The following is a 24056-nucleotide window of genomic DNA, read 5'->3' as shown; positions in this document are numbered from 1 at the left end:
CGACTGTTTTCCACGCCAAGATGAGGCACAGGTACAAAGCGTTCTTGCAGATTATGTTATGGTTCCTTTGCTGGAAAGCGCTACCATAAACTAGTGTCCCTCCGTTGCAGTTAATGCTGACGTGAAACAACAGCGCCTACAAAGAACGCATCGGGAGAAGTACGCGGGATTAACGTTTGTCCTGCGTGGTTCTCCTGTTGTGTTCCTATTTGTAGGCGCTATTGCTTCCTGTCTCAAGGAGTATGCATCATCTAGCCCAAACTGAATTTCTTCTATCATAGACATCTACAGCAGATAAAAAATTACATCGATTTAGATCCATCGTTAGCCAGCCTATTAAAACAAATCTCGACGCATCATCTCCAGATGGCTTTCAGCATCCCAGGCGACGTTTTTCTTCACCCCCAAGTCTACTCTAAGACCGTCAGTGTATTTTTATACATAAACCAGCAGAAAAAAAAACTACAAAATCACAAGTGAAATAAACACACACAATGACAACTGAACAAGGAATTTTTAATGAAGCTGAACAGGGAATGTTTATTGAAGGAACATTCACTTCTACAGAACAAACAATGCTTGACCAATCCTCTAAATCTAATGTAAATGTTGTGGGTCCGAACTTGAGCATGACCCCGCAGAAAAAAGTACACGAGAACAAGCGACAGGTTTAAAAATGCGTCTGAAAAAGAGAAGACTCTTTGTTACACAGCAACAACTGGTTTATAAATAGAAAATCTCTACTTAACGAAGCAACAGGGAGCAATTACTATTCGACAATGTAAACGCAGTCTACCTCCTTAAGTTGAGGTCACTAACGCAGGATGCTCACCTGTGTGGTCCTTAATGCATCCTCCTGTCTCGCCGATATATGCCCGGCTACAAAAAAGGGGTATCTTTAAAACCACACTGCTTACACACTTGTAGAACTTGGTGTCAAGCTATGTTTCGGACCACCTTAAGTCAGGGTGGTGTCAGAAATGCGTCAGCGCTGCGCCGACATCTTACATACTCCTGTGAAAACTAGTCATACCATGTTAACCACCCACGGTTTTTAGGCCACATTAATTTTTACGTACCTAAGACAAGAAGTCTACCTTAGGTATTCCACGGCAAACAGCTGTTCTTTATTCTCCTCCTTCACCCCGCCCCCCTTCTGTCGTTACCTTCCATTCCCTTCCTTGATGTCTTCAGCTCACTATTAGCCCCGCTCTAGAGAACAGGAAAAGGCAACCCTGCTGCAGTGAGCCTCTTCAACTGCTGATTTTTGGTTAAAGGCCCGAGACATACACGGACGCAAGGAAGGTAGACTGCAATACTGCTGCTCGAAGATGTCTTGTACGGTATGCGCTCGCCTCTTCTGTGACGCCTTCTTAAGCCACAATGCGCCTCTCTTGAGCATCTCTGAAGTAGAGGAGCCACACGGGAACGAGGGATTCCTTGGATGAGGTCGGCAATCGCAACACATATGCCCGGGAAACCTGATTGCACTTTCAGGAAAGGGTAACCCCGCACAGGAGTTCTAGAGTCGCGCGAGCAAGTTCAGTAACCGATCCCCGCAACACAGCCAACTGCTGAATAATATGAACGAATACCATAAAGGAAATCTTTTTGAGGCCATCTGCGCCGATATGATATAAGAGTTCTGAAGCCGATTTCGTGTCATATCTTGAATGCAACACACCTTTTGTCATTGGCTGAATCGAAGCGATGCCACGTTCTCTCTCCGCTATCGGCTGAAGTGCAGGACGCTGCATGGCTTCAGCCAATTGCGAAGGCAGAGGAAATCATTAATAAAACAAAACTACCGAAGAATCACGGTGTTCTATTGAGCTAATCTCCGGTAATGTATTAATAAATTACTTTGCTTTAAATAATCAATCCCTTTCCTGTGCTCTAACGAAGGATCTCCCATTCAGTGAACTTTCCGTCTTTCAGGGATATTATGGTGTAAATTATGGCGAAAAGGGGATTCTTGCGTAATTTCAGAGAATTAGTGAATCTGAACTGCCTCACTTTTAAAACCAGACTGCCAGATTTTTCAGCGTACTCCTGGGATTAAGTGCCTAAAAGAGAAAAGAGAGTCTTTTGGGTCGAATTGAGGAAATGTTCAGTTACTGCATGGATCATCACTTGCACTAGGCTGTCCTAATCACTCACGATCGCCACTGCGTTCCTGCCATCAATTCAAGGAGAAAAACAATTATTTCTATTGCCACCACGACCTCAAATTGCCTGAAAAAAAATTCCACACTGTTATTAGGTTCGAAGGGGCAGGATTCTGTTCGAGGGTGGGCACGACAGACCTCAAGAGGTGTATTGAACCCAACTGTCGGCCTAAATACGGCAAGATATTACCATAAAGAAAAAAACTGTCTTTCTACCCTCGTCTCCGTCGGAGTGAGAATAAAGCACTAAACCTGAAAATATTCAGTATTCATGCTGTAACATACTTGGCCCGAGAGAATTCATGTGTTCGCCTACATGGTCCGAGGATTAAAAAAACATCTGAAGCCAACCTGAATTAAATTGAAGAACGAAGACGATGGCTGCTAATCCCAAGAGCATGGCGAAGACCAAGAAGAAAATCTTCAGATCAGCCATTTGATTCAAGCGGACTGTGGTGTGCTCGGCATCGCCAGCCTGGCTTTCACACTTGTAGAGCCACTTTCCTCTCCTCGGAGGGTACAGCGACGCTTCGCGAAGTCTCCTCACCACTTCACGGTAGCCCCTTAAGAAAGGGAAATCCTTGCGGACAGCCGCGGTTAGCCAAACTGGGCTCAACCTGTCTTTCGACTGCCGAAAGCCACGTGTCATGTATTTCTCAACGCACTCTTCCAACTCGTACGTGAAGCAGATGTGGTCTTTCTGCTCAGCGCGTGAAAGGCACTTCCTCACACCTGCCACCTGTAGGCCTGTCCGCTTCGTGTTCCGCCAGTACACCAATCGCAGTTTCGTGTAAATGGTACTGCTGCTATCAAAGTTGCTCCCAACAGTCACGTGAAGGTGAGTGCCTGCAGTAATGCACGGAGTGACACTGTCGCGGTCAAGCGCCTCCTCTAGTTCCGAGAGGGTGTCAATCACATCCGAGGATGCCTGGAGACTGAGCCTGGATACAAGCTCACTTCGGTAATAGCTGGAAAGAGGAAGAATGGCCATGATCCAAACAGAATATAAGATAACACGTGCTCCCAACTAGCGCCGTCCGCGCGGAATCGTTGTCGAGTTGGCATAGAAGGATGCAAGAAGAAACATTAGAAGTGTGACCACGGCAGTCGGTGACCAGAGAGCTTGGTCCCTCATATCGGCTATCGTCAACACGGCTAAAACGGAAGCCATCGCCATGGCAAGCAGTGAGATTCCTACCTTCGACTCGATGAGGATCTCGAGGAATCGCGAAATGTCGTGATTGCGGCTTTGTGGCCGAGGTCAGTGTTCCCGAGATGTCCACGTGACCTCTGAAGAGATCAGCAAAAACAAGGTTCGTGTCTTTGTAGAAGTTCGTCATGAGCGTCACGTTATATCGACCGAGTGCGTGCCAAATGAGTTCTAACCGTCCGGAGCTGCAACTCGGCGAGGTTCTGTTTATACGTGCAACGAAAACGCAACCTACTTTGACCACGCTGTTTCTGAGTTGGCTCGGCTTCTGCCGGCTTGAATCGGCTGCTTCCCGCCGCGTGTCGCACTGTTTCAGCTGCAGCCAGACGAGGCCGACCGCTTTTGTGTGCTTTGCGTTTTCAAAATCATAACAAATATTTCCGTGTGAGTTACATAGAAGTCTGTTAAACATGTGCAGCGCTTTTGAATTATCTTGCAACGGAAGCCAGTCAAGCGAGTGGAAAAGTGTCGCATAGTTTAAAGTCGTCTGGAGGCAGGCACACACTTCTCGGCCTAGATTCCTCGGGAGGATTATGTCTACGGTGATGATTTTTCGAACGCATTCCCGTATATGACCTGAGAAGCATATGCTAGGTACTTTCCATACTGTTGCAGTCCGCGGCGAATGACGCAGCCAGAAATAATCATTCGAATGGAAAGAAGAATGGAAAGGAGTTTAGTAGTTTCGGTTTTTTCAACCAAAATTAAGAATAAATAGTTCTGAGAAGAAATTTCTCCGCTGCCTATTTAGGCATTTGACGTTTTGCAAAAAATAAAAAAATGAGAGCATCAAAAGTTGCTGCTTCACTGTAAAGGTCCGTGCCCAGTCCAAGCTCCTTGAGAATACGAGGAATCAGCTATACCGCTTTCCATCCAAGGTAAGTCGAAATTTGCGGAGCCCTTCACTACGGCGTCCCTCATAGCCTGACTTGCTTTCGGACGTGAAATCCCCTTAAACCAACCTACTTCCTTTAACGCCACTCATGAGCCAAGAATTTGGTTACGTCTTAAAAGAATCCGTGCTTGCAGTATCCGGTAGTGTACCGCCCGATGCAGCACGTCCGCTTGGCTTCCCGTGTGAAATGTCGAAGAGCAGATTAACAGGCACGAAAACCATCTTCGCCTATCAAAGGCTCGGTGAAGGGCCTCGTTGAGTTGCGGCATCTTAAAGCTCGTAACATGGACTTCATTACTAGCGTTTATTACGCTGCTGACTGAAATCACCATTCTTACTGAGAAATATTTCATTCCTTCTGCGCATCATCATTTTCTAGTGCGCAGGAGGTGTGGAGTGACGGGTAAGTATAAGCTTGCGATATTGTGACTGCTAGGTGCAGAAGCTCCTTAAAGGAGCGAATGCTTGCTTCTGATTTCCCGATCAGCGTGATGCACTTCAAGAACAAAAAACATTGTCATGTCGCAAACAAATTTTACAAATATCCCCCATTTATAAAGGAGTCCTACATGTATGACAGGAAATATTCGTTTCTTTCATCCACATATAATGCTAGAACAACTTGAAATGGAATTGCAGTTTTGTTAAATGGCACCGGACCTCGATATACTCTGCAAATAATTTTAGGACAATGAATATTTCTACGGAGCGGCCGTCTATTGTAGCGCGTCTCTCAGCTCAGATTGAACAGTACAATCACATAAGCACCCCGAGTGACAGTCTCTGTTAATTTATAGAACCATGCTTCGCTTGCGAGCAAGCCTATTTCTGAAAGTTACCCATTTTGTGACTTATTCAACAATTTTTCTGCGAAACGTGACACTCGCCGCTACACAAATATTAGCGGCACGCTAATGAGGCCATATCCCGTGGTTAAAAATAACATTTTATAAGCTATGTGTGTGTACCTACTGGGATTTTTGGATGGCGCAAAGGAACAAACACAGGAAGACATGGAAACAGAAAGAGCGCCTACTATCAACTGAGTTTATTGCGGAAAACACAACGTTTATACGCCAGCCCATTATCATCATCAGTGCGTTATCATGGCCAGGACAAGCGAACAAGAAAGACAAAAAATAGATGTATAGAAAAACATAATATGTGTGTGCAAAAGCCAGTGAAGTGGTACTCACTGAACAAGGCATGAAAAAATATATAAACACGACAACAATATGGAATGACGTGATCTACAAATGAGCATCTAAAAAATCCAGTTCACGGCCGCTGAGTTTAACCGATGAAGTGCTTATGCACGTGGGCCCAGCTTTTCGTATGCAAAATGTTTTCATAACTTCTTTGAACTCGCTCCCTGCCTTTGCCGATAAACTTTGTCTCTTCCAGCACCGGTCCGCAATCTTTACAATCTCTGCAGTGATCAGGGAGATTCAGCCTTTCATTGTTTATTTATTGTCCGTTTGTGTTCACTCGTTCTCTCATTGAAACAGCGGCCTGTTTTCCCATGTAGACACGCCCACACTTGAGCGGTATCTCATGATGATCTCGGTCTTGCATTCCGTATAACGCTGCATATTCTTGATAGCGCACCTTAGGGGTCGTTTCTTCATCATGGCGCAAATCTTTCCTATCTTACAAGATGCTGGAAACACCGCATTCCCTCCACGACCATGTCATTGTGTCGACTTTCGATGGGGTCGTGGACAGCCCGACTGAGTTGTAGCAGGACATCCTAGGCAGATCTGTGTAGGCGAAACACGAACATGGTGTCTGCGAAAAAGTGTTTGGATTCCATGAACTGGGACAACATGTCGCTTACCATCGTCTCCATGAGTTTGCCCACACAGAAAGTGAGAAAGATGAGGCGGAGGTTGTCCGTCTTGATGGTCTTGCCAGCTTTAGGAATGAAGGTGACCAGGGTGGTCTTCCAGGGCGGTTCCAGCTTCTTTTTTGCCAGGGCCGCCCTCAGGTCATGGAGCTGCAACGGTTTATCCAGCTCAACGTTCTCGGAGCCTGCATAAGCGTACGCCGGCCCGCGGGGGTCCTAGGTAGTGCAGAAGTACTGGTTCCGTGCTTGTGCGCCAACTGATTTGTGTTGTCCTGAAAGTTGGCCGCGATGGCGTAGAGGTAGAGCATTCTTCTCACGTGCATGAGGACCGGGGTTCGAATCTCGGTGCCACGCAATTCTCCTCCAGATTAAAAAAAAAAAACTCCCAGTGTCGGTGGAATTGCATAGCCATTCCCGGAGTGCGGCCTGATTTCGGTGACCAGAAGCGACAACGCACTTCAACAGGATTTGGCCACCGTGGTGTAGTACTTGGCCGCAACCTTCTATGAACAAACCAATTAACCCTCGGCCCTTAATCCCCAGCGCCTACGTAGCAACTTACCAAGGCGGCGGTCAGATCTGTGAGGCAGCGAAGGGTGCTAAGAATCTCTGGTTCCTGACAGGCCGCAATTCGAAACTGAACATGGCAACGTTTAACGCAAGAACCTTATCAAATGAGGCTAGCTTAGCAGTGCTGCTGGAGGAATTAGCCGGTACTAAATGGGATGCCATAGGGCTTAGTGAGGTTAGGAGAACAGATGAGGCGTATACAGTACTAAAGGGCGGGCACGTACTGTGCTATCGTGGATTAGCGGATAGGCGAGAGATAGGTGTGGGATCCCTGATAAATCAGGACATAACTGGAAACATCGAGGAGCTTTATAGTATTAACGAGAAGCTGGCAGCTGTCGTAATTATGCTTAATAAGAGGTACAAGCTGAAGGTGGTGCAGGCCTACGCCTACATGAAGCCATGATGACCAGATAGTTGAAATCATCTATGGAGACGTGGAACCGGCGATGACCAAAGTAAAATCACAGTACGCTGTACTGATGGGAGACTTTAATGCGAAGATGGGTAAAAAGCGGGCTGGAGACTAGGCGGTTGGTGACCGTGGCTAAGGTTCTAGGAATAGTACGGGACAGTTATTAGTGGAGTTAGATAGTGGAGACAGAAATAATTTACGGATTAATTAGTGGAGTTAGATAGTGGAGATAGAAATAATTTACGGATTATGAATACCTTCTACATCAAACAAGGAAACACGATGTGGACGTGGAACAGCCCCAATGGTTAGACTAAAAATAAAACAGACTTCATACTGCGTGCTCACCCTGACATCATAGAGGATGTGGAGGTCCTCAGTAAGGTCCGTTGTAGCGACCACAGATTGGTGAGGTCTCGTATTAGCTTGGTTTTGAGAGGTAACGGTGGAAACTAGTGAAGCGAAAGGCTATTAATGAGTTAGTATTAAGAAGGAAGGTAGAGGAATTCAGAATGTCGCCGCAGAACAGATTTTCCGCTTTAACTGAAGAAGACGACCGTAGTGTTGAAACAATGAATGGTAATCTCACAGCTATCGTTACAGAGTGCGCCGCAGAAGTACGCGGTAGGAGGGTTCGACAGGATACCAGCGAGCTATCTCAGGAGACTAAAGATCTGATTAAGAAACGCCAAAGCATGAGGACGTCTAACTCCACAGACAGGATGGAACTAGCAGAGCTATCGAAGTTTATAAATAAGCGCAGGGCAGCCGACATAAGAAAGTTTAACATGGAGAAAATCGAGCATGCTCTAAAGAACGGAGGCAGCCTAAAATCATTGAGGAGAAAACTGGGCATAGGTAAAAACCAGATGTATGCGCTAAAAGATAAACAGGGTAATGTCATTAACAATATGGATAAGATAGTTAAATTAGCCGAAGAGTTATACCCAAGACTACACAGTAGCGAATGTAATCATCAAGTTACTCTGGGGGGCAGTCGAGTACAGCAATGGGACATCTCGCCAGTAACGAAGGAGGAAGTAAAGAAAGCCTTGGGAGCAATGCAAAGGGGGAAAGCAGCTGGGGAGGATCAGGTAACATCAAATTTGTTGAAGAACGGAGGACAGATTGTGCTACAAAATTTAGCCACCATATATACGCAATGCCTTATGACCTCGAGAGTACCAGATGCTTGGAGGAATGCCAACATTATCTTAATTCATAAGAAAGGAGACGTCAAGGACTTGAAGAATTACAGACCGATCAGCTTAGTGTCCGTTGCCTACAAGGTATTTACAAAGGTAATCGCTGATAGTCAGGACAACCTTGGACTTCAGTAGAGCAAATGATCAGGCAGGCTTTTGTAAAGATACTCGACAATACACGACATTCACACTATCAATCAGGTGATAGAGAAATGTGCAGAATACAACCAACCAATATATATAGCCTTCACTTATTACGAGAAAGCATTTGACTCAGTGAAAACCTCAGCTGTGATGCAGGCATTGCGGAATCGGCGTGTGGAAGAGTGTTATGTGAAAATATTGGAAGATATTTATAATGATGGCACAGCTACTGTAGTTCTCTATAAACTCAGCAATAAAACTCCAATACGGAAAGGTGTCAGGCAGGCAGACACAATCTCCCCAATTCTCTTCACTGGCTGCTTAGAGGAGGTATTCCGGGGCCTGAAATGGGAAGAGTTGGAGATAAGAGTTAATGGAGAATACCTGAGTAATTTGCGATTCTCTGATGACATTGCCTGATGATTCTCTGATGATTCGCTGATGACGCTCAGAATGGCGGGACACCATTGGTGTCCCGCCATTCTCAGATATAGAGGTGAGAGGTGGAAGTGAGGCTGCCCCCGAGCCAGATACGAGGGGCTGAAGCTCAGCACCTAGAATGGGGAGCTGTCTGCGTCATCGTCGAGATCACTTACTCGGCGGGACAATCTGGAGGGTCGACTAGATACGGCATTAAGGGGCCCGGCTCTGCGAGAAAGGCAAGGGGTTAGTCGAGACGTGTTGAGCGATCATAGACGCGATAGCCTCCACGACTCGAGCGATGCGGCGTTCGATCGCTGCGTCGAACAGGGTGTCAAATTTGGCATTAAGACGGGCTTCGAGTTCGGCAAGGGAAGGTTCCAGAGCCGGCGCCGCCGCCGTCTCGCTTTCCATAGCCACCGCGTCCGGGGTACTAGGGGGAGGGGGCTTCAATTTTGGCTTGTAGCATCTCGTTTTCTGCCCGGAGAGAAGCTGCAAGGTTGTGGAGCTCAGCGGCAGCCGCCGAGCGAGGGGGAGGGGAGATGGGGTAGGAGGAGGAGGCAACTCTGCACGAGTCACTCACCTGTTCGCCATTTTCGACGGCGTTCTTGTCTTGGGAGCGGACCTGCTTTTCCTGGCCGCCCTGCGGGGGCGTAGGGGCACTTGTCCGCTCTTGACGTCATTCCCGCTAGTAGGCGTCTGCCGCTTTGAGCCGGTGATGTCGCCGCAATGCGTTGAAGCTGCGCTGCTGAAGCTGCCGGGGTGACGTGGCTGCCTAGCCATCACGCTGGATTTCCCGCCGTTTGCGGCGGCCGGCTTGTTTGCCGATACTTTGCAATGCAGGCCCGCGAGTTCGTGGCATGGCCACCACCATAATCAGCAGTTTTGGGCATACACTCGTCAGGGGCCCGTACCCCCTCTTGTATGGGTGCCTGCTGTCCACACAGGCCATGCTTATCTTGCGTTGGTTTGGGGCAGGAGTCCGCCCGATGGCCGGCACTTACACACAGGCTGCTGGCCGGAATGGTGCGCAAATACGGCTGCACTGAGACGATCTCAGAGTTGTAATGGACGAACCTAGGCTTCCCTGTGCCGGCAAAGGTCAGCCGGGCCTTGTTTGAGTTGCCGAACTTGAGGATATCAAGTAGAATGCCATTCCTCGACTGCACGCTAGGTTGAAGTGATTCAGAAGTCTCCTGGTTGGCCACCGTAATGGCTCCAAAGCAGACGTCCTTTTCCTGTTCTTTGAGATGGCCGGTGAGAGGCACGTAATTTTTTGTCGATTTGATGGAAAAGTCACTTAGCAGACGTTCTGCCACGTGGGCGTTCCGGGTGCTAGCGAGGATCAAATTTTGCTCCTTGCAGAAAAGGAGGATCAACTCGGCCGCCTTAGGCACCCCGAGGAAAGCACTGAACGCGGCACCGAGCACGCCATATATAAAAGCCAGTAGTTGCCGTTAAACATGCCGACCAGAATCGCAGAATTGGCTGAAGCGGACGGTTTTCGCATGGAAGGACACCGCCATGATTTCACGCAGTGGGCGCAAAGCCGCAACTGCCGCAACGCTAACTTTGAAGATTGCGTTCGTAGGCTAACGCTGTTTTCCCCATTAGCGTTCTGCGCATGCGCACTCTGCACCCGCTATTCCACTATGCACGCAATTACGCAAAACCCGCAATACTAAAACTCTCTAATGTTGAGTGGTATGTTTGTAAAAGTCGTCACATTGCTTTAAATCCTCTTTGGCTCATTCAGACACTGTTTCGTTGCACTAACGTGCATTAAAACCCCTTGAAGGGTCATGTAGACGCGAGCGCAAGCCCTGCCAAGGCCATCTCGTCGCAGCGGGCAACGTCTGCTTCGTCGTCTGTTTACGGCGGTGCAAAGTAAGTTCGCATGGCGAGTGGCAGTCCGGCTCAGCAGACGGTAGCCACAGTGTTGTGCTGTTCGACAGCCGGTAATGCCGCCGACAAGATTCGTCAGCCAAGGCAAACTGGTCGCGATGTCCGTGGACACGCCACTCTTCGTCGCAACTCAAAAACCAGGCAAGGAGAGTGGGATCCATGGCGTATAGTATCAATTTCGTAGCCCGTCGCCCGCGCGAATCGCTTCAGCGCATTCCGTTGTTCCACTAAGCGTAGTAAATAAGGGCGACGTCACGATGACGTAGCAGGAAGGCGGATCCGTGTCGTCACGCCGCCGTCACCGCGGCTCGAGCCAATCAGCGAAGAGCGAAGGCGACATGTCGCAAAAGGCGACACCGGAAGAATACCACCCCAGGTCAAACAATGGTAAAGCGGAGGAAGCGGGCTACTCTGCGCGTCATGAGGGAAGAAGACGACTCTTTCTCTAGCGCTCTCGGGGTTTCTCCACGGAGTGAGCAAGACCGCCGCGTTTTACCCATTGGCAGTATATATCTTCAACCCTTCACTATTTGAACTTCCCTGCAAAACGGAATTCGTATTCTACTCCTGGCCAACCCACCGACCGGCGTCTCTAACGAGTGAATCTCTTCCGCAGTGCCGTGACTGGCATAACGTGACAAAGAATACACATTTACTCAAATGGGCTTTATTGTTATGGGAAACTCGACGAAGGCGGCCTGGCAGAGCTGGAAATAGCAGGTGCTAACTTGAACAGTCTGGGCTAAGGTCTTGCCCCGTGCGCTCTCCGTGCGGTTGCAGGTGCTACCCATCTTCTTCCATGCACACACCCCCGTGAAAAAAGGCGGCCATCCTGGAGAATTATGGAGCAGAACATGACACATGGGTCGTAGATCGGCTTAAAATAATGCCCCCTGGCGCGCCTTTGAGGTAGAAATAAATAAATAAATAAATAAATAAATAAATAAATAAACAGACGCGTGTCCGTCACCGGAGATCCGTTTAAGGCTGGTGGACGCGGTGCCATAAATAAACATTTGAACAAGATTAAGCGTTTGTGAAAGACCTTTCAATATTCTATCACTACCTACTCAGCGGCACCAAACCACACCGCCCTGAGAGCGAGGGCAACAAGAGCCGGTGATGTGTGTTAAGAAGGCGTAAGAGAGGGGGATAGTGGAGAACAAACCCTGTCTTTTTTCTTTGAGCCGTTGTTACGCCCGTTTTAAGATCTTTTGTTCTTGCGCAAACCAAACGGCGCGAGTCGAGGCTAATTTACCTCTGCATTTAGTCTCCCCGCTTGGAACTGAAATACTTGGTGAGACATTCGAGAAAAAGTACGGCTCCCGTCACCAAGCATCCCGCGTAGTACACAACGAGAAAGCTTCGAATATTAAGAGGTTCATCGCTACGCTTTCCGGCATCAGTCAAATTCCAGATGTGAGCATCGTCACGACGAATGTCCCAGCCGGTTTCGAAAATCCTGTACAGCAAAGAAATGAGCTCTCGCTTCCAGGGGTAATCATTTCTCACTGGATATCCTCCGGTTAAGGAGAACAGTGGCTTCCTGCTCCGCACAATGCTTGAAGAAAACAGAGAGAACGTTTTGTCATTCAGCTCTGCGGACAAGAACACGTGCGTGCCTCGGCTAGTGCGAGCCAAGCACTCCTCAAAACTGTCCCTGGTTTGAGTCTTGTCCTTAGCATGCCGGGCTGCAGCCGACGCCATGCTACTAAGGACGTCATTCAAATTCCCGGAAGTTATATTCAAGGCAACATCGAAAAGGCTACCACTTTCAGCACAGGGCAAAAGACGCCCCTTCTTCAGCTTTGGTATCAGCATCTCCGCGGTGTCGTCGGCCTCCCACGTGGGTGGGGACATCAGGCTAGCTGTCAGCAAGCTCTGCATGTAGGCTGCTAGCGAGAAGCACGACAGCATCCAAAAAGCCAAGACAATACGGCCAATCGAACTCCCCTCGTGGGTGACACGCACAGGAGAAGAAAAGGAGAAGGTCGCTGCTACCAGCCTTAGCGCCACTTCCCCCAATCCATCGGCAGGATGATTTCCCAGGCGCAAGTTCAGCAGCACGAAGAAGACTGCTGAGATACCCATGGAGAGAACCAGCAGGGAGGCCCAAAATAGTGCGGTCACAAGGGATTCCGAGTGACTCCGCCACCTCTTCTGGACGTAGTAGACTGTGCGCCCAAACTTGATGATTGCGACTTTGAAAATTGGGCAGAGGTGTAGAGGAAGGCCAACTTGGTTTGAAATAATGTCCACTTGTCCAGTTTGAAGTGCCACACTTAGCTTCTCTCTATCGACGGGCGTTATTTTAAAACTGGCATTTAGAGTTTGAAGCGCGTGTGTTAGTGTATTCTTCTTTTGAGAAAAACAGTAGTCAACCCCGATGCTTGATGTCCTTAAAATGCAGCCTATGGAAACACCTTTGCCTCCAAGCCGTGACCAGTATACATGTTTTGACGGCAACAGAGCAGAATCACTTGTAGAGGTCGAACGATCGAATAGTTTGCTCAGGCGCACTGTGCAGTTTGGTGCACTCCGTGGTGTCCATCCTTGCAACCAGCCTTCCGGTACCGAATTGTTGAGAAGAACCCATGTTACGAAAGGGAATTTACGCAGGTGCAACTTTACCGCGTCCAGAAAAGACTGGGCTTGGGCAGTACGCCCTAGAGCCGCGACAACGGGAACGTAACGGAGACATGTTTGCTTAAGTACTTCGATATAGCGGCTCCAGTTCATGCACCAGAACACAACTTTGTGCGGCTCCTCGAAGACTGCTGGCAGAGCCTGCTGAATGGCAGGCTTTTCCAGACACAATGCGTGAACTTCAGTGGCTTCTGAGACACGTCCATCCCACACACCCTGAACGCACGTCGTTGTCTGTACATGGGCTAGCCGACTGCAGAGCACCACCACCATCCCGAGAATCTGTCTGAGGAATGACATCCTTTTAAAAAGATGTGCGGTTTCCACGTTCTTTTCGATGCCTATCGAAATGGCGCTGTCTGTCGAAATGCCTGTCGAAATGGGGCACTGGAACGCTGGAGCTCGCTCTTCCTTCCACAATAAACTCAAGACGCGTGGGGGGAACGAAGGCATCACAGTATGCCGTTGTGCGAAGGCAGGCGGTCGAAGGAGAAATGAGACGTGGCTCTTCTGCGATCGAACTTTTTCGATCAGCGATGCAGGCAGCAAAATAAGGAACTCCCTTTCCTTTACAACACTGCTTTGTCTGTGGAGCGTTTTCGTGCAAAATTAACGCTGGTTGGCTTATTGCCATGGGAACGAGGACTTCAGGCATTCATACACAAACATTGGCGCACAAGGCTCCTTTCGTTTTCGCAGGCAATGGAAATCGATATCTAGCGACCTCTTTTGTTAGAAATGAACATGAAGGTGTGTTTAAGCCACAGCCTGAAGAATAGGTGAAATTACGAAACCCAATGAATATACATGCGCACCTTGAAACGTCCGCTTCTTGTACAAAATGAATTGTGGAAATGCACGGACGAAGTTTATAGGGCCAAATTTCAGACTGAAGCGATGAATTGAGACCGGTTGAATAACTTAAGAAGTAGAATATAGAAAGAAGGCATTGTGCCTGTCATTTTGTAGCGCTCTGAATGATGCCAGTTATCATGCTCGGCAATACAAAAAAAAAGAAGGTATTCCACTTGTTTTCAATAGTAATTTTCATCGACGTGTAAGTGTTATTTTTTTTTCATTGTCAGGGGAAAAAAGATTACAGAGTTGTATTGACTCCGCAAAATATGCGCTTCCCTTTCAGGGATCCGTTGAGTGTTTTGTGGCCCAAAATAATAATAATATTGCTCGTCTCACTTGTGTTTCTGGAGAAGTTTGTTTGTGTACTACATGAAGTAATCTCTTATACATGTCTTCATTGTATCTAACACGCCATGCTTCAGAAGCAGAGGCATTTTGCGTAGGCCCTCCCTGTTCCTGACATCGTTTTCGTAGCAAGGTATCGTTTTGTTTGGTAACACGAGCGATGCATGACAGGTCGCTTGTGCTGTAGTTTGCGTAAATGTTTACCTCACCTCCCTAGTGAAAAACTCTAGAGAGAGAGAGAGAGTGCCGCTTGACACTTTTTATCTTTTTTAGGGCAAACCGTGCATCACCCTATTTTCTCTTCCATCACAGCGAGAGAATTTACTCTAGCTTTGCAAGAAATAATTTTTTAACCCCTAACAAAGAAACAAAGAAAAAAATTGCTGAGGCTCAGCTTGGCTAAGCCTGGGGAATGCGAAGCATATTAGTGGCTAGGCTTGGTAATACATGGCTTTCCTTGGTTGAATACTTGGTCATTTTATTACAACCACTAGAAGCCTTCGTCGTGGGGGAAGACAACGGCATGGCTACAGCGGAACGCCGACTAACCCCGTGACGCGCGTTGGGTGAGCGCCTGGATTGCCACGGAAGCCGCGTCCGCCTGCCCGGTGGAGCGAGCGTTTCACCTACACCGAGTGTGAACGCGGGTTCGAAATGCGCGGGAATGCGCGGGTGTGACGGCTAGGGATCCCACGGCGACGGCGCGAGGTGGAGGCCGGCTCTCTCATCCGATGTCACGTGGTGTGACGTCACGGTGTCACTTGGCGTGACGGCTAGGGGCCCCACGGCGACGGCGCGAGGTGGAGGCCGGCTCTCTCATCCGATGTCACGTGGTGTGACGTCACGGTGTCACGTGGGGGTCCCACGGCGACGGCGTGAGTGGTAGCTCTAGCGATATGCTTCGCATAAAACTATGGGCTGTTCCTTGCCCATAGGGCATGGCACCTGGACAATCGACAACATGTCTAAGCCTCCAATCCTGCTGTTACAGCTCCTGCCGTGGATTGTTGCCGCAAACATTTCCATCTGTGGAACGGATGAAATACTGTTTTTCTACGCGACCCATCACGACAGCGATATCGGCGATAACCTGTTCAAGGGGCGTCTTCCGTCGATGACAGTGACGTCACCAGTGGTTAGCCTACAAAAGGAACTGCGCGACGCCGGAGCATTCAGAGGGCACGGCAACTGGACAATCTACAACATGTCTAAGCCTCTAATCCTGCTGTTACAGGTTCGTTATTTGACTAATATTAGAAGTGTTAGGAGTGACAACCGCATTCTGTTAGTTCTGCCGTGCCCTGAAAGATTGTTGGCTGTTTTGAGTTACTCTTGGTCAATGTTATTGTCTTTGTTGGTTTCTGGAGATATTGAGGAAAACCCGGGGCCAAAGACTGCTGAAATGTTGCAGTTAATTCTAGAAAACCAGGCCACATCGGATGCTAAAATAGATAAACTGAGAACAGAAATGGCCGAACTTAATGCAAAATGCGATAGGATGACTGGATTTCTTGATATCATTGAAGAACTGAACAAACGAATGCAAAATTTAGAGACCCTTGATCGCCAGCGGGCAGATAGGTTGACTGAACACGAGAACAGGAGCAGAAGTAATAATCTTCTGGTTTTTGGTGTCAAAGAAGCAAAAGACGAATCAGATTCTGATCTGAGGGAAGCCGTGGTTCAGAAGATATTGAATGAAAAATTGGCCGTTCAGGCGAAAACTATAGACAGAATTCATCACATAGGCGAGAAAAAAACTGGTAGCCATAGACCTTTCATTATGCACTTTTTCGACTCTAGAGAAAGAGAGTTGATATTTAAGAATTGGGGGAAGTTGAAAGGCGGCCCGATAAGTGTAAGTCCAGATTATGCGAAGGAAACAGTAGCAGTACGAAAAAAAACTAGGGGAAGGTAGTAAAGCAGAAAGAGATAACGGAACAAAGGTAAAACTGATACATGATAAACTTAAGATTAACAACACCATTTACGCATGGGATAATGAACGACAAGAGCGTTGTCTGTACCGAACCTAGCCAGATAAGATAGGACGACCCAAAGTTAACGATGAGTCTGCTGGTCATAGTTCGCTATCCCCGACCAAATCAACTGTAGATTCTGATGATCACAGCGATCCCTCGCAAATATAGCTCAAAATTATTCTGTTAAACGCCCGCAGTGTAGCAAACAAAACAACTGATTTAGAACATTTGCTAATTTTCGAGAACCCTGACTTATTGTTAATAACCGAGACCTGGTTACATGAGGGAATTAGTAACGATAGCATTTTCCCACCAGGCTACCATGTTTTTAGATGGGATAGAAATTCTAAAGGAGGGGGGGGGGGTGGCTATTGTTATGAAAAGCACAGTATCTGCAGTCGCTCTTAACTGCAGCCTTTCTGAAATGGTGTGGTGCAAGGTTTCTTGTGGGAACCTTATACATTTAGTAGGTGTTGTGTACAGGCCGCCTTTTACACCTGAATTTTTGGATGAATTGCTTTTGTTCCTTAACTCTCATATAAATAAGAACACCAGACTGATAATGGCTGGCGACTTCAATTTGCCACATATTAATTGGGAAACTTTGTCAACAGGTAATGTAGAAATAAGCGGTGCGAATAAAGTAATGGAAATTATGTTTACTCATAACCTTAAGCAAATAGTAAAGGATTTTACAAGGGTTACATCAAGGTCCCAGTCATTGTTGGACTTGGTTTTCTTATCCCCTAAAGTGGCAGACCACACTATATCTGTCGAGCCGGGTTTATCTGACCACAAGATGATCTGTTTAAATGTGTGGTTGAACACACAAGTCCGCAAAAAATCGCATGTTTAAATACGGGTCAAAGATTACAGCCGGGCAGACGATACGTCTATCTTAGACGTCTTAGAAGAAAAGTTGAATCAGTTTGCAACTGCATCACACGATGAAAGTGTCGAAGAATTGTGGCAACGTTTTAAGGGCACACTAAAATATTGCATTGATAGGTTTGTTCCGACTCGCTCAAAGAAATCGAAGCAGCTCAATCCTTCGATCACTAGAGAGATCATTCAGTGAAAGTGCAAGGTGAAAATGCTACGAAAGCAAACACAATAGGCCGACAGAACTTTCAAACATCAAAAAGAAGCTGAAAACAGTGTTATTTAATTCGAAAAAAACTTTCTTCAATACAACACTGACTAATTTTCTCACAAGCTCACCGCAATAGTTCTGGCGATATTTTTCAGCGCAAAAGAACGCAATCACAGAGGTAATGGATGGGGACGATGAGGTGACTGATAAAAACAATATTGCAAATCTGTTTAATGATTTCTTCTAGTCGGTATTTAGTAGGAATGACAATGACATCGAGAGTGATCATACAACAATTTACACGTTGCCATACTCAATGCACGATATTCGCATCAATAGGGAGAGCATTTGTCAGCAGCTGCTGTCTTTGGACCAGAAGAAATCGAGCGGTCCCGATGAAATACCGACGGAATTCCTTAAACGGTATGCTGAGTGGTTATCATATTATTTGCAAATTTTATTTGAAAAGTCATTGCGGGATCATTCTTTACCTCGTGACTGGCGCAGCGCAATAGTAGTTCCGGTATTTAAAGGCGGTAACCGACTTCTTGTAAAAAAGGACAGGCCAGTTTCACTCACTTCCGTATGTTGCAAGGTTTTTGAACACATAATAGCTAAACACGTCCTTCATTGTTTGGAAATAAATGACCTATTGTGTCCATTCCAGCAAGGCCGGACCGGCTTTCGGACCGGCCTTTCGACAGTGACGCAGTTAATTGAAACAGTGAACGACTTTTGCAAGGCTATAGACGAACGTCAGCAGGTAGATGTGGTCTGTGTACACTTCTCGAAGGCTTTCGATAAAGTTCCACATCATAAGCTTCTTTTTAAACTGCGCAGATTAGGAATCGCTGAAAATATAGTACTATGGATTCAGGCCTATCTAAGTAACCGCTGTCAAGTCGTCAAAATAGAAAGTGCAGTATCAAATAGGCGTGAAGTTTTGTCGGGGGTGCCACAGGGCTCCGTTTTAGGTCCGCTTTTGTTTTTATTGTATATAAATGATATTTCTGCTTTCGTCGAATTGCCGGTCAGAATGAAACTTTTTGCCGATGATTGTTTAATTTACTCTCCTGTAGCTTCCCAGGCAGATCAGATGAACATAAATAGGTGTCTTCAGTCGTTAAACTCGTGGTGCCTGAAATGGGGTATAGAATTAAACTACTAAAAATCTAATTACATGCAAGTAACAAGGAAGCAGAACGTTATGATGTTTCGATACAATATCGGTGAAAATTCCTTAGATGAAGTAAAGTGTCTCGAGTACTTGGGAGTGACACTAACGAATAATCTTGACTGGCGCACCAATATTGAAATATCTAATTAAAAGCCTACCAGAAGCTGTGTTTCCTGAGGAGGAAGTTGCCGAAGGCGACTAGAGAAATTAAATTGATTGCGCACAAAACGTTTGTGCGGCGAATCATGGAGTACGCAAGTGCAGTGTGGAGTCCTCATTAAAAGGGTTTAAAACGATATCTGCAGATTGCAAAGGATGTCAGCACGTTTTATAGGCTCTAAATACCGCCGCACTGATTCAGTCACAGCAATGCTAGAACAGTGTCAGTTAGAATCACTAGAAATAAGAAGAACAAAGCAGAAATTGAAACTTTTTTCTCTGATAATGAATGATAAAGTCAAAGTTAATAAACATCACTATGTTACAACTCCCCTGAAGCGTTGCCCACGGAAAAATCACAATAAGGTATTACAACCTACTATTACACGTACTGATGTCTATCGCTACTCCTTTTTTCCGATTCTGTAGAAAGTTGGAATGGACTACCAAGTGACGTTGTGTACCAAACAGATGTAGACAAATTTGTGATAGGTTTGAACACGTTCCTGGAAAATTGGTGTGCAAATCTGTAACTCTGTGCATTTGAGTGTTTTTTTTAGCGAAGAGAATTGAACTTGTGTCTGTATATGTATATGTTTCCCTCCCTGTAATGACCCTCATGCAGAGGGTTAACAGTATGAATAAATAAATAATAAAATACATAGTTTTTAGCTGATTTGTTTCACTAATCCTTAAAAAAGGCCTCAGGGGTGATGTACGCGTCGATTAGCCCAGCAGGGCTCACAGTCTGAGAGAACGGGACATGATATTTTTTTTGGCGGAACGTCAAGCTGGAAAATTAGCAGGGATTAATTAGTTAAATTTTAGTTACTGTTTTCTGCGCACAGATTTTATAATAAAAAACTTGTAGCTCGTGATCAGCAGAGTCATAACACGTCACTTCCATTAATGAACATAGAGTTTTTATATGTTTAACTTCAGCGCGCCAAGATTTACAAACGCCACCTGATTGCTCTCTAATGCACCGCGCTTTTCATGCCTAGGGGACGCTTTCAGTGACGGACGGAATAACTTTCTACGAATATTCAACGAACGATTGAATAGTCCATCGATGATTGCGATGGATGCCAGACGACGGCCATGCCAAGTTTCAATAAGTCCTTGGCGCTAGTCGATGTTATCTTGACCCGTTCGTGTTGCGTACTGAGTACCGCTGCTTGCTTTATTGGGTCGTTGCCGCATATAGAGGGGCATACTCGCCGTCCAATATCGAATATTTGCTGTGCTATTCTCAGTGTGCTGCTGTCCTGAAATGCCATGTGTTGCGTAAATGTTGCGCTGGAGTTCACTGCTGGCCAACTACACTCACTGAACACACATGACGGAAGACAGCTGTCACCGAAACCAAGGAGGATAGGTAATGTTTTTCCTTCATTGCTTGATGCTGATGAATGGGAGGTTAATGATTCAATTATGTGATAATTGATTACAAAGCAGAAGAAAAAATTATGGCTGAGGCTTAGCTAAGGTTAAGCCTAGTCAGATGCGAAGCATATTGGTGGCTAGGCTTGGTAATACATGGCTTTCCTTGGTTGCATACTTGGTCATTTTAATACAACCACTAGAAGCCTTCGTCGTGGGGGAAGACAACGGCATGGCTACAGCGGAACGCCGACCAACCCCGAGACGCGCGTTGGGTGAGCGCCTGGATTGCCACGGAAGCCGCGTCTGCCTGCCCGGTGGAGCGAGCGTTTAACCTACACCGAGTGTGAACGCGCGTTCGAAATGCGCGGGAGTGCCGCTCGAGGACATTCCGGCGTCTGTGCGATGGTATCGTCACGACGGCGTCACAGTGTCACGTGGCGTGACGGCTAGGGGTCCCACGGCGACGGCGCGAGGTGGAGGCCGCCTCTCTCATCCGATGTCACGTTGTGTGACATCACGGTGTCACGTGGTGTGACGTCACGGTGTAACGTGGTGTGACGTCACGGTGTCACGTGGTGTGACGTCTAGGGGTGCCACGCCGACGGCGTGAGTGGTAGCTCTAGCAATATGCTTCGCATAAAACAACCACATGCCGCCGCGTGGGATCCGACCCCACGAATAATGACTCGTGAGTCCCTGCCCTCGAGGCTTCTCGCATAGAGGGTTCGCGCACAGCTCCGGTGATCTGTGATTGTAAAGTTGGGAGTGTCCTTCTGCATGTGCGGGAATTCACTCATTAACGCGGTTGCCTCATACCCTTATGGCGAAGCTTGAGTGTCACCTCGAATTATTTCTGTCTGAAGTATTTATTTATTTAGAGATACTGTCAATCGACTGGGGATTTTAACAGGAAGGGCGCTGGAACAAGGCACATCAAAGTATAAACTACAACAACATCATGAATAATGAACACAAAGAGCGAACAAGAAGAAGGATTCAAGGGCAATATAAAACGACTACAGTTGGGTTGGTAACAACTTTATTCATAGTCCTGCAGAGCTTTCGCCGACGGGGCCTTAGGTCTCCCACGTGGGGACGTCGAGGCGCTGCCTCGCCGTCGCCTCGCGGGCCTGCTGGACGGCCCAGAGTTGGTCCCCGAGGCTGGGGCTGCGCAAGGCAGCGTCCAACCGCGGCGGGAGGGTTCAGGAATTAGCACCGTGAAGGTTTTTGTTACAGTCCCAGAGCATGTGAGTTAAAGTGGCTACATTGGCGTGGCAGACCTTGCATATATTTGTCGGGTATGTACCGGGGTAAAGCCGTGGTATAGTTCCGGGTTGGGGTACGTGAGCGTCTGCAGTTGTCTGAGGATCACCGCGTGCGCCCTGCCCAGCTTGTCGCTGGGCGGAGGGAAGGTTCGGCGGGCCAGGCAGAGGGCCTTGGTAATTTCGTTGTAGCTGGTCAAGCAGTCTTTGGTGCTATTCCACGGACGACGGTCGCCGGCGCGGTTCGCGAGCTCGCGCGCCTTGGCGTGTGCCGTCTCGTTGCGGTTGCGATACGTCCTCGATACTTCTCCCATGTGCGCCGGGAACCATTGAATTCTGGTTTGGAATTCTACCTCCTGCTGGACTTGCCGGTTCCTCAGGACTTGGGCCGCTCTCTGTGAGATCCATCCTTTGGCGAAGTTTCTAACCGTCTGACGCGAGTCGCAGAGAACCACGGTGCACGTCGGATCCGTGAGGGCGAGTGCCACCGCCGCTTCCTCCGCCTCTTCTGCGCGTTGGCACGCTACACTTGACGTTATGCGCGTTTTGCCGCACGAATCGACGACCGCAACCGCGAATCGCGAGCGTTCTGCGTATTCCGCGGCGTCAACGAACCTTGTCCCCGTATCGTCTCCGTGGCTGTGCAGGAGAGCTCTGGCTCTGGCCACTCTTCTTCCCCGGTTGTGTTCCGAGAGGACGTTTCGTGGAATCGGGTCGACTCTTAGCGTTTGTATGGTCGCGTTTGGAATGGCGACTTTCTGGCCTTGTTGTACGTGGTAACGGATGCCGAGACTTTCCATGATCTGGCGGCCTGCAGTCGTTCCCGTTAATCTTTCCAGTTGTGAAGTGCGCTGCGCCTCGGCGATTTCGCTAAGCGTGTTGTGAAGTCCGAGCTGGAGCAAACGATGCGTGCTGGTGGACTCGGGTAGACCCAGTGCTATCTTGTACACCCTGCGAATGAGGACATTGATCTTGGCTTCTTCTCCCTTGTACCAGTTGTGGAATGCCGCAACGTACGCAATATGGCTAATGACGAAAGAGTGTATGAGTCGTGTGAGACTCTCCTCCCTCATTCCGTTTCTTCTGCTAGTGACCCTCTTGAGGATTCGCATGGCGTTAGCTGTCTTGTGCTTTAATTTAGTGGTCGTTTCGCCGTTGACGCCGTTGGCCTCGATTATTATGCCGAGGACCCTAATTGTGTGTACTATCGGGATGGTTGATCCGTTTCTCGTACGTAGTCTGATCTCTTCGTACTCGCGCTTTGTCGTTGCCGCATTCCGACCACTCCCGGGTGGTCTGCCCCTCTGCGTGGGGCGGTAGAGTAGGAGTTCTGACTTTTTCGGCGAACATCGTAAACCCGTACCCTCTAAGTATTCCTCTATTGTCTCGATTGCTAGTTGCAGTGCCGTTTCGATGTGACCGTCGCTGCCTTTGTGCACCCAAAGGGTTATATCGTCGGCGTATATTGTGTGCCGGACGTCTTTCAGTTCTTGTAGCTTTTCTGCTAGGCCGATCATGACCAGGTTGAAGAGCGTGGGCGAGATGACGGAGCCCTGCGGGGTGCCGGTGCTCCCCAGCGTTTGCTCTTCTAGCTGGAGGTCCCCTGCCACTAAAACAGCTCGCCTGTCTGTCAAGAAATCTTTAACGTAGTTGTACGTGCGTACACCAAGGTTATGCCGCGATATCTGGTGTAATATCGCGGAGTGCGCGATTCTGTCGAACGCGCTTTCAAGGTCGAGGCCGAGAATTGCTTTGGTGCCTCTCGTCTTGCCATCAAGAACGTGGTGCTTCAGTTGTATCATTGCGTCCTGCGTGGACAATTGTGGGCGGAATCCTATGATGGATGGTGGGTATGCCCCTTTGTGCTCTAAGTGGGCTTGCCAGCGGTTAAGCAATGCGTGCTCCATGGTCTTGCCGACGCAGGACGTCAACGATATGGGGCGAAGGTTTTCGAGGCTCGGTGCTTTTCCGGGTTTCGGGATTAGTATCATTTTCGCAGTTTTCCATTGTTGCGGGAGGGTGCCGCGCTGCCAGCAGTCATTGATAAATGCCGTTAACTGTTCCACGGATTTGTCGTCAAGATTCTTCAGGGCGCGATTCGACACACCGTCAGGGCCTGGCGCCGATCTGCTGTGTAGGTTGTGCAGCGCCGTCCTGATCTCTCCTGCACTAAAGTCCTTATCCAATTCTACATTCGGATACCCATCATAAGGGCCGTGTTGTGCAGTCGACGTGTGCGGCAAGTACTTGGCTAGTAACTGGTCGGTCACTGCATCTTCACCGTACTTCTCGAGCTCCCTGTGTAATAGGCGTGCGAGGCAGTCACTCTGGTGGGATTTGGTCTTCGTTTCGTCCAACAGATACCTGAGC

General features: G+C 47.9%; 1 protein-coding gene across 1 annotated transcript in view; it reads right to left on the bottom strand.

Annotated features, from left to right (window-relative positions):
- The window catches only part of LOC149347055 (uncharacterized), a 37616-nt gene extending 13773 nt beyond the window's left edge, over positions 1 to 23843 (bottom strand). Inside the window, exons 1-5 of the mRNA XM_089541476.1 lie at positions 21797 to 23843; positions 9457 to 9516; positions 6111 to 6335; positions 5928 to 6061; positions 2834 to 3136 (exon numbers count right to left, since the gene is read on the bottom strand). Coding sequence (XP_089397602.1) covers positions 2834 to 3136; positions 5928 to 6061; positions 6111 to 6335; positions 9457 to 9516; positions 21797 to 23677 — 2603 coding nt within the window. The 5' untranslated portion in view covers positions 23678 to 23843. The remainder of the gene's footprint in view (positions 1 to 2833; positions 3137 to 5927; positions 6062 to 6110; positions 6336 to 9456; positions 9517 to 21796) is intronic.
- Positions 23844 to 24056: the final 213 nt, after the last annotated feature.

Source organism: Amblyomma mixtum, chromosome 4 (assembly GCF_055824585.1).
Source record: "Amblyomma mixtum isolate Tamu chromosome 4, ASM5582458v1, whole genome shotgun sequence".
Lineage (NCBI taxonomy): Eukaryota > Metazoa > Arthropoda > Arachnida > Ixodida > Ixodidae > Amblyomma > Amblyomma mixtum.
Note: the sequence above shows the minus strand (reverse complement) of the source record. Positions and strands in the feature narration are given on the sequence as shown.